This window comes from Cryptomeria japonica, chromosome 7, assembly GCF_030272615.1.
Source record: "Cryptomeria japonica chromosome 7, Sugi_1.0, whole genome shotgun sequence".
Taxonomy (NCBI): domain Eukaryota; kingdom Viridiplantae; phylum Streptophyta; class Pinopsida; order Cupressales; family Cupressaceae; genus Cryptomeria; species Cryptomeria japonica.
Window position 1 is genome coordinate 169,762,919 of NC_081411.1, and position 10,716 is coordinate 169,773,634.

The window sequence follows — 10,716 nt, forward strand, 5'->3', positions numbered from 1 at the left end:
ATCGCAAGAAAAATTATAACCAAAATCTTTCTTATCAGACATTAGCTTCGAACCGCATGCATCTAAAACACCTTCTACTAAAATCAATGTTAGAACAATTGCATATGAACCAAAAGTCTCCGAGACCAATTGTTAAAAACAGTGAATTTTTATTATCGTTAATAACACTCAACGAACCGGGTAACCATAAGCTTTTGCCAGCTCATAATATTTTAGGAAACATTCCCATGTCGACTAAAAAGTCAAGATGAGAATAAAAATCCTTTAATATATGTTTTTACGATACTGTAATGGCAACTAGATTTTTTCTTTTTCTTTTACAATTATTATATTCGTCCTGATAAATGGATATTTAACAGCTGTCATTCATTTCTGTGGCTTAGAGCTTTTCGAATATCTTTGCTTCTATATAAGAATACCTTACATTTCGTGTATCTTGCACATTCACTTCCATACTTAGCAATTTGGTTTTGCGCTTTGATGAGTATGTTTTTTGGGTTATATTTTTGTTTAGCATTGCTTCGCTGTATATTTGAGTTTACAATTTGTATGGCCACATTAACATCTTAAAGAAATATAATCCTGAGTAGGGTTGAACTCTGATTGTTGCAGGACTAGCTTTTCTGATGGAGTTTCTTTTCAGCATGGCTCTTCTGCTTGTATGTTTTTCATCTCCATTAAATCTTTTTAAATTAGAGTAAGATATTGCAAATTGTTTTTAATGCTGATACTAATGCTTTTGCGTTGTTTGCAGTGCCTTATGGCCTGCCAGGCTGAGATGAAGGATTCCTCTACTTCCATGCCCTTAGCTTTAAGTTATTGGAACCACAAATTGCCCACAACTCCCATTCCTACTCTTTTGCTTGCCCGCCTCTCATCTCTGCAGCCAAACACCTCATCTTATCCTAACCAAGTACGCATCGTGTTAGCGAAACTCATCGTCTATAGTTATACTGCTTCTGAAAATATGGGAAACCATTCAACAACCTCAGTGTCTTCTGGAACAATATTTTTCCTCCAAAAAAATATAGGCATTGGAAGCAACTTCAGTGTGGACATGGTAGACTGGAAAAATACAGAGACATTAAATTTCATTCCTGCTGTCTTGGCCAACGAAATACCTTTCTCAACAAAAAATCTTTCTGTATCTCTAAATAAACTCCACATATCCCCAGATTCCGGGATGGCTCTTACTATGAAGCAAACTTTAGAAATCTGTGAGAAGTCTACCATGATTGGGGAAAGCAAAAAATGTGTAACTTCACTAGAGTCCATGATTGACTACAGTACCTCTCAAATTGGAACAAATGATGTCAATGTATTTGTAGTCAATGTTTCGATGGTTACAAAGTCAGGATTGCAACAATATTCCCTTGCTTCAATTCCCTTCGAAAGCAAACCCACTTCCAGAGTTGTAGCCTGCCACACCATTAGATATGCATATCTTGTATACTTGTGCCATCAGATAAAAGACACAAGAATATACAAACTTTCTCTGAAGACTGATGAAGGAAATGTTGCAGAAATGTTATCTCTTTGTCATGAAGACACCAGTCAGTGGAGTCCTGAGCACGTATCCTTCAAGATGCTCCATGTGAAACCAGGGGGTGAGGCCATCTGCCACTTCATGCCAGACGATTCCATTGTGTGGGTTGCTGCCAACTAAGACTCTTCAATCTGGCCTCTACTTATGTGCATACTTCTTACTACTATCAACAATAAATCTCTATCCTTTGTATGGAGATTGTTTGTTTCCTGCGAGCCTGCTAGGGCTTTTTTTTATGTATTTTGATATCCACTGCATCTATGCTTTATTGTATACCGATGGGTGTATATATATATTAATGTTACGTATTTATAAAATCTATTGCAAATTAATACTTACATATTCCTAGTCTCCAAGATGAAATTTTGAAGCAACATAAAGCTGGATGTCTGTCTCTTAAGCTTCTTAGTAGCTCATAGGCTCTCTAATCGCGAGCCGGATTTCCAACGTTGTTTTTAATTGACGGGAACAGTATAAATGCATTGAACTTGAATCTTGATAGATCTCTAAGTCTGACTAGACGTAATAAAAGGGTAATCCTCAGTACTATGATGACGTTCTTGAATTCATTGTAACAGATATAGTCCTACTCTATGAATAGTAATTATTTCGACAAGCGTACTTACTCTCAACAGCTCTTATTTAATTAGTACACTGGAAACGACAAAGAACAATGAATTGCAGTACCTTTGTGAATTCTTTTACAGCTTTTATTTTAGTACAGTGGAACGACAAAGAACAATGAATTGCAAGTATCTTTATATATGTGATTGAATTATTGACAGCTTTTATTTTAGTACACTGGAAACGACAAAGAACGATGAATTGCAATATCTTTGTATATGTGATTGTTTTACAGGAACAGTATAAATGCATTAAATCTAGATAGACCTTTAAGTCCGATTAAACGTAATAGATGGGTAATCCTCTATACTATGATGATGTTCTTGAACTCATTGTAACGGGTATAGTCCTATTCTACGAACAGTAGAAACGTGCTTACTCTCAATAGCATTATTTTAGTATATTGTGCAAACCAAAAAAACAATGAATGGTAATATTTCTATATATGTTACTGTTTATTTCAGAAATTATTTCACATCATAGACGTCTTATCACAATATTGGGTCATTTTTATTGGGGAAATAAAATTTGGGTACACTCGAAATGACAAATTTTTGTATATAGGGGAAAGGACCCAGTAGTCGTGCACCCTAACTTCACGCTTCTCAAAATCTTACTTGGAAATTTCGAATCACTCCGATTTTTTTACAGCAGCTTACTTGGCAAGTCCCCTGCTTATAACTAAGGTTTCAGGGCCACATCATCAAATATGATGCCACATCAGCATGCTTTTTGCCAAGGTGTCCAAAACAGCCCCAAAAAAAAGTGAGACCAATAGGCGTGCAAAAGAGACCCCAATAGTTGTGCAGCCGATGTGGCATCACCTGATTGGTTACTTTTTACAATATTAGTACATTTTTTAACAACTATTGGTACATTTCCTAACAACTGTAACAAAAATTGATATTTTTTGTTTCAAACAATAGGTTTTATTTGTTCAATTTTTGGAACAAAAGGTATCAACAACCCTCACAACAATTGGAACATGCTCAACTACTGGGTCCTTTCCCCTATGTCTTGTTAGTTCCTGCCCATGGCAGGAATACTTATGCATCCATCATGGTGTTAAATAGCTATTAGTTGTTGTCCTTGGTAACCAATCAGTGTTTAATATTTTCCAAACTAAAATAAATTTTTGTTTTTTCAAAAGTTGACATGCACAATTTTTAACAAAAAATATTTTAAAATGTGATTTTTTTCTTATCTGATTGGTCTACATTAATTTCAGTAAGGATAAAAAATAATTTTTATCAACAAAAAATACAATATTTTTCTATAATTATTACTATGACAGCATTGTACCCATAAGCAATTATTATTTTTCTAAAACAGTGTATTGTTCAAACACTGTAATTAATTGACGGTACCCGTAACAAATAAAAATGCACTTGGCTGCACAACACGACATCCAAATATTTTGCCCAAAGTTTTCCGTTGACAGAAAAATTGTTTTTTCAAAAACTTAGTTGCATCTCTCACTATTGGGCCGTAAAGACAGGCATTTCCGGCGGATATTTTTGCTGGCGGTTGGCCTGTTAACGTGTAGTTTACGCGGAAAAAATGACCGGAAAAACTAAAGTTCATTACAGAGGAGGGGACATGTGGCGATAATTTATATTTGGAGGGAGTTTTATTTTTAATATATTTTTTTTATATTTTTTTTATTTTTTAATATATTTTAAATTTTATATATTTTACTTAATAATTTTAATTATAGCTTTAGTAAATTGTATTGAAGATATATTATGATAGAATATAAAACAAATTAATAATAACATTTTCATTTAAACTTCTTGTTGTATAAATATTTTATATATTATATTTGATTTCACGGTAAAAATATATGCAAATAATTTTTTTATAGTAATTTGTATTTTTTTTAATTAAAAACATGCATTTATATTAATAGTAATCGGTCATTGAGGGTTTGTTTTTAATGTAGTTAGATGCCACAATCTAAATCTTTAGAGATTCATCAAAGATTTGCGCTAAGTTTTACAAAACAAAATATTTGAAAGTAATTTAAAAAAAAGCTAATTTAATTAATATAATAAAAATATATTTTAATGTATGAATTATTATCTCTTAATAAACAAATCAATTTTTTAAAGGATATATAATTAATATTGATTTTTATAACGATTTTTTTATTAAAATATTTTGAAGAGAATTTTTTAAAGATAATTATTTAAAAATGAATAATTACAAAGTAAGAATTTGTAATTTTAGATAAGATTTCAATTTTTTTAACTTAATTTCATTTTATAATTTTTTTTAAAGCAATTGAAAGATTAAATTTATATTTATTACAATTGTTAGAGATTAGAAAGATATATTTTTTTGTTATATGTATATTATATTTTTTTAATATGGTAATTAATAAAATTTTGTTAGTTATAAAGTGATGAACCTTAGGAAAAATTGTTACTGGCATGGTTTTAGGTTTTCCACCTATTTTTTTAATCCACTTAGAAATCTTCCAATGTATATAGTGACATGATAACTCAATCAACATATTATATAAATTTTGTAATAATTTTATAATTTTAGTTGAATTATGGATAAAATTTTCAGAAATAAATCTTTTCAACCATGAGAATATTTTAACTAAAATTTTGTGATATTCATTTTCAAATATTAAAAAGGAATTTAAATTCAATTTCACTAGTTAAATTAAAATTTGATAACAATAACTTCTCTCCTCCCCCCTCTTCTCTTTGTCTAACGATCTCTCTTTCGCTCTAGTTGAGTCCGCTTCTCTATTTTTTATACCCCTATCTCTGTATCCTTCTATCATAGTGTCACATGTAGCTTTATTTCTCCATCTATATGTAGCTATCTCTTCCTCTTTATTTCTATCCATTACTCTCATTCTTCTAATGGTAGGAACTTGACGCTTTGCGTCCTTGTTTACTACGGAATCATCTCACATCACGGAGGTATTATCATAATATAAGAAATGTGTTATATAAAAAAAATACTGGTGCTAATAAGATAGCATAGAAAGTATACAAGATTTTTAAAACAATGAATTGTAATATCTTTATATATGTGGATTATTTATGGAAAAATCATCTCACATGTCAGATATCTTATCATAATATAGGAAATGTGTTATAGGGAAAAAAATTATTTGTGCCAGTTGCATAGAATAGAAAGTATACAAGGTTTTTATAATAATAAATAAAATTTTATGTTTAATTGTTGGGTCATTTTTATTGTTGGATATGTAATAGGTTGGGTCTCTCCGTACCAATCTAGTCAAAACTATTGGATCATTTTTGTATTGGATAAAAATATTGGAAATAACAAGATTTAGGTTTATATAACTTATATTTTAAATAAAAATATTATATTGTTTCAATAATGTGAGTTTTGGTTGAATCTTTAAAATTTTATTTGGCACACTGAGAAAATTCCTTTTAATTGGTACATGCTTCCAAAAGTACTATATTGGCCCCATCTCCTCATTCTTAAAAAGAACAACAATTTTCTCATTATTATTTTTCAATCATAATACATAAAACATTAATACAATAAAAATAAAATGAATAAACAATATAAAGATCATAATTATTCTTGAATTTGTATCTTTCTATATCTAAAATAATTTTCAATATATAGAATTTTCATGGAATCTATCCAAACCTACCTTTGATTTGATTTGATTTGATTTAAAGTAGTAAGTTTTTTTGTTTTTTTTTTAATAAAGGGGTAAAAAATTTATTGAAAATCAAACACAAGAATTACAAAGATAACCAGAGCCCCGAGGCCTCAGAAAAGAACCACCAAACCAGCCCCAGATCAACCAGCTTCATAACCAGATCCATGTCCTCAGTAAAAATCTTCTGCAAGTTCTGATAGTAATCCGCAGAGAGATCCTCCCAACCTTCAGCTTTTCAATCACTACCATGTTCTAAGGCCCACTTGACCAAACAATCAGCTGCTCTATTCCATTCATGAGGGATGTGGATGAAAGACACCTGCTCCATTAAAGAACTAATTTGGAGAATCTGTTGAGCAATCCCTACCAAATGCCCCTGAATCCCATTCACCTATTGCTCAGTCAACAAGTTAACAACAATTTGTGAATCTGATTCACAATTTACTTTCCTCCGTCCCAACTCCGAAGCACGCTCTAGGGCATAGAGAATCGCAAATCCCTCCATAAAATTATTAGACTGCCACCCTTTATGCACTGAAAAGAGGAAAACTACCTCCCCCATGCTATTCCTACTAACACCACCAACTTCAGTAGGGCCTGGGTAACCCCTAGATGAGCCATCGGTGTTAATCTTGATAAACTCATCCTGAGGGGGTATCCACCTTCCCACCCTTTGCACCTTCTTCATAGCCTGTCTACCTCTCCTGACACAAGATGAGATAGGAGACAACTCCTGCAGACCAAACCTGCTCACAATATTTGCCTCATCTCTACCCAGAGGAAAATTCACCTCACATTTAGCTTCCACTATCTCCTGGATCATAGCAATGATCCTATTCCAAACTTGTTGAACAAACAATCTGACCTCACGAAAGATCCTCATGTTCCTCTTGAGTTAGATTTGCCATAGAATGAAGATGGGCCCAATATACCAGACAGTCTGGAGGAAGGAGGAAAAGATAGGAGGCCTGCCCAAACTACTCCAGAACTCCACTAGAGAATTTACGTGGACACAAGGATGCTTCCACACCCCCCACCAATAATGCCAAATAAGCATAGAGAAGGGGCATCTGAAGAACAGGTGTGAGGAATCTTCCTCTCTGTTACAACACAAAACATAGATAGAAGGTCCCAAGAATCCTCGCTTGCGGATATTGTCCCAAGTTAGGCATCTATTCAAAGCCAAAGTCCAAGCAAAGCAGTTACACTTTAGCCAAGAAACAATATTCCACACCTGTTTCCACCAGTTCACCTCTCTTCCCTCAAGTATTTGGTATAACAGTTCTTGGTATCCACTAGCAACAATAAAAACGCCCTTAGGATTTGGAGACCAAGCAAGGCCATCCCTACCCTTGAGGGAGCTACAGTGTCTACTCGCCAAAATACCATGCAACTCAACACACTCTTCCTCCATCCCAGCAATCGGCCACTCATTAGGAGCCTTCCACCACTCCAAATCCAACCGCCCACACCTATAAACAACCTTGAAGTCACTCACCCTTGACCATCCCACCTCCAAAAACCTCTAGCATAGATTCCCAAGGTTAGGAAACTAATCAAGGATGGGAGGATATCCATCCCAAGAGTCATTCCAGAAAAGGACCTCTTCCCCCCTCCTGAAAATCCAAAAGAGTCCTGCCTTAAAGAGAGAAGCCCCCCTCTTGAGAGTATACCAAATCATTGAGCCCTTTGCCTCAAGTGGATATCTAGGGATTTCCTCCATTGGGATCCTCTGCATATATTTGTTGGCCAAAATCCTAGCCGAGCCTCGATCTTTCTCAACACACCACCTCCAATACAATTTAGCTACCAGAGCTTCCCCAAAAAGAGTAGACTACCTTAAACCTAGCCCCCCCGATTGCTTTGTGCTACACACCAAGACCCAATTGACAAGACTCCATTTGGAAGAGGAAAGATTGCTTGCCCATAAGAATTGCCTAGCTAGAGAATCGAAACCCTTCAAGAACCACTTAGGAGCCACATGAAGCATACATCGATAGATCAGAAGAGCATGAACCATCAACTGAATCAGTTGAACCCTCCTAGCAAAGGATAGCCATCTATGAGTCCAGTGTTCAGCCTTCATGCGAAATTTATCCAAGATACCTTGCCATGACTCCCTAGGAGGGTTACCAGGAGAAATAGGAATACCCAGATAATTCAAGGGCAGGGAGCCTACTTGGAATCTCAAGATAAGAGAAATCCTCCTTTGAATAGTTTCAAGAGTGTTGAAAAAGAGGATAGAAGATTTATCCTCATTGATCAACTGACCCGAGGCTGCAAGATAAACATCCAAAACCTTACGCAGATTAGTAGCTTCTCTGATCTGATCAAACCCCATAAGGGTCGTGTCATCCACAAACTGCAAATGAGACTGCGGCTGTAAGTCATTACCCCATCTCCAACCCTGAATAATATCCAAACCCACATTATGCTTAATCAGCCTCCTCAGACCCTCAACCAGAAGAATGAATAAATAAGGTGAGAGGGTGTCCCCCTGGCGGAGACCCCTAGAAGCACCAAACAACTCAGTATGGTATCCATTGATAAGCACAGAGAAAGAAGTAGATGTAACACAACTCATAACCCACTGGATCCACTCATTAGCAAAACCAAAGGCCCTGAGGATCTTCTGAAGGAAGGACCACCGAACTCTATCGTAAGCCTTAGCCATATCCAGCTTGATAAACATAGCTTTTTCCTTGGAGGTTGCCATAGAATGAATGGTCTCCGTAGCAATGACCACACCATCCAAAATTTGGCACCCTTCCACAAACCCACTCTACTCCTCAGAGATAACATTCCCTAGGTACTTCTTCAACCTATCCGCAATCAACTTAGAGATGATCTTATAAATCACATTGCAAAGAGAGATAGAGCAGAACTGGCCTAACCAGTCGGCCCCATCTGACTTGGGGATTAGAGAAATGAAAGTCGCATTCAAAGCCCGAAGCATCTTCTTATTCCTCTGTGACTCCTGGACTACCTCCAGTAAATCCAGTTTCATAATATCCGAAAACTCTTGAAAGAATTCTACCAGGAACCCATTTGGACCAGGACCTTTTCCTTTCCTCATGTGAAAAACAATCCTCTCAATTTCTTCCAACAAAATAGGGCCCAAAAGCTTCTCACTCATCTCCCCCATGACAAGATAGGGAATGCAAGCAAGAACCTAATTCTCCTCCATTGTTTCCCCCTGAAAGTCCTCCCTAAAGAGAGACTGGAAAAACTATAACGACTCCCTAGAAATCTCCTGCAAGGATAAACACTGCTCACCTCTATCATTAACCAAAACAGGGATGGAATTTCCATGTCTTCTTGCTTTCACTAAGCTGAAGAAGAAAGAAGTGTACTTGTCCCCCGCTTGTAGCCCATCAATACGAGCTCTCTGCTTCCAGTATATTTCTTCCCTAAGCTCCCATTCCCCTACCACCTTGATAGCCCTATCTTCCTACCTAAGTAAGGCCTCAGACAAACCATGCTCTCTGATTTCACTAGTGATCCCACTCAGCACAATTTGAGTATCTTTCTTAGCATGAAAAATGTTCCCAAAACCCTGACGATTCCACTGTTTAAGCTGAAACTTAACAAATTGCAGTTGCTTGGCAAAAGTGTACATGGTAGTGCCAAAGGCCGGCCTCCCTTTCCTCCACCACTCCACTACAAGAACCTACAAAGTAGGATCCCGAAGCCACATAAGTTGGAATTTGAATGAAGGAGACTGAGCTACCCGAGCCGAAGTAGAAACTGGCTTGATGGGCCAGTGATCTGACCCTCTCTAGTCAAGAATCTCAAAACTTGTGGACCACCCCCCACCAATCCAAAAACTAGAAACCAGAAAATGATCCAACCTCTCTACAATCCAATACTCTCCCACCCTCCTATTGTTCCAAGTGAACAAACCATTACCAGGCTTAATGTGAACAAGCTACAACAAAGATATACTATCTTGAAAAAGGAAAGAAGAAGGTTCCAACTGCATAACACCCCCCTTCTTTTCACTCAACTCAAGGATGGCATTGAAGTCTCTTGCCATAATCCAAGGACGAAAAGGGGCCAGCCTTCGCATACAAGAAATATGAGACCATAAGTTTTGCTTACCCTAAAAAATCAGTAGGGGCATGGATGTTAGAAAACAAGATGAATTCCCCAGTCTCAAGACTAGAGACAATCCCAGATAATGAAGATTTGGAGGCAACCCACCAGACAGGGAAAAACCTTAAAGGGTTCCAAAGATAGGCCACCCCTCTAGAGGAACTAGCTTCCCCAATACACTGACACTCGCCTCACCCCCACAACTTTGGCACTAGACCCATCATACTATCCACCAAAATTTTAGTTTCTTGCAAGAATAGGACATCAGGTGAATGATTCCTAATCAAATCCCAAACAACTGTTCAAGCCCCTCACATTCCATGAAAGCACAATCATTTTGGAGGATTGGAAAAGTAAGAATCCAAAGTCTTTACTGACCTTGACTCAACCAAATTCTCCCCCATCAATTTGATCTTATCCAAATCCTTCTTTCTGCCAACATTTGAGTACTTTGTTGAAGCACTTTTCTTAACATCTTTCTGATGCAGACCTTGGTGAATGGAGGACTTATTACTTTTACCCCCAGCCAGTTCCAGTTTCAAAGCTATCGGAGAACCCTCCCTCTCAACTGAATTCACCTCCAAACTATGAGTGAGTCCCAACTGGACCCCTACTAGCTGATCCATCTCCATCTGTTGACTTCCAACCACTTGCAGGGCCTAGGTAGAGTCCTCAATTACTCTTTCTGGAGCCCCCCTGATGCACGTTGATCCAAAGAGGTGAATGTCGGATTTACTTCCTGATGGCTAAGCTCATCTAAGGCCTCAAATCTATTAAAGGTATCCTC

At 36.6% G+C, this 10,716-nt stretch overlaps 1 protein-coding gene across 1 annotated transcript; it reads left to right on the forward strand.

Moving 5' to 3' along the window:
• Positions 1-394: 394 nt before the first annotated feature.
• Positions 395-1,863, forward strand: LOC131062376 (BURP domain-containing protein 3). Its single transcript, XM_057996010.2, has 3 exons — positions 395-484; positions 613-659; positions 755-1,863. The coding sequence occupies exons 1-3, from the start codon at positions 481-483 to the stop codon at positions 1,664-1,666; spliced, it is 963 nt and encodes a 320-aa protein (XP_057851993.1). The 5' UTR covers positions 395-480; the 3' UTR covers positions 1,667-1,863.
• Positions 1,864-10,716: the final 8,853 nt, after the last annotated feature.

Bases quoted from the DNA above. Each gene is read 5' to 3' on its own strand.
- LOC131062376 (XM_057996010.2), top strand. The intron at 660-754 runs GTATGTTTTTCA...CGTTGTTTGCAG, and splicing joins TCAGCATGGCTCTTCTGCTT to TGCCTTATGGCCTGCCAGGC.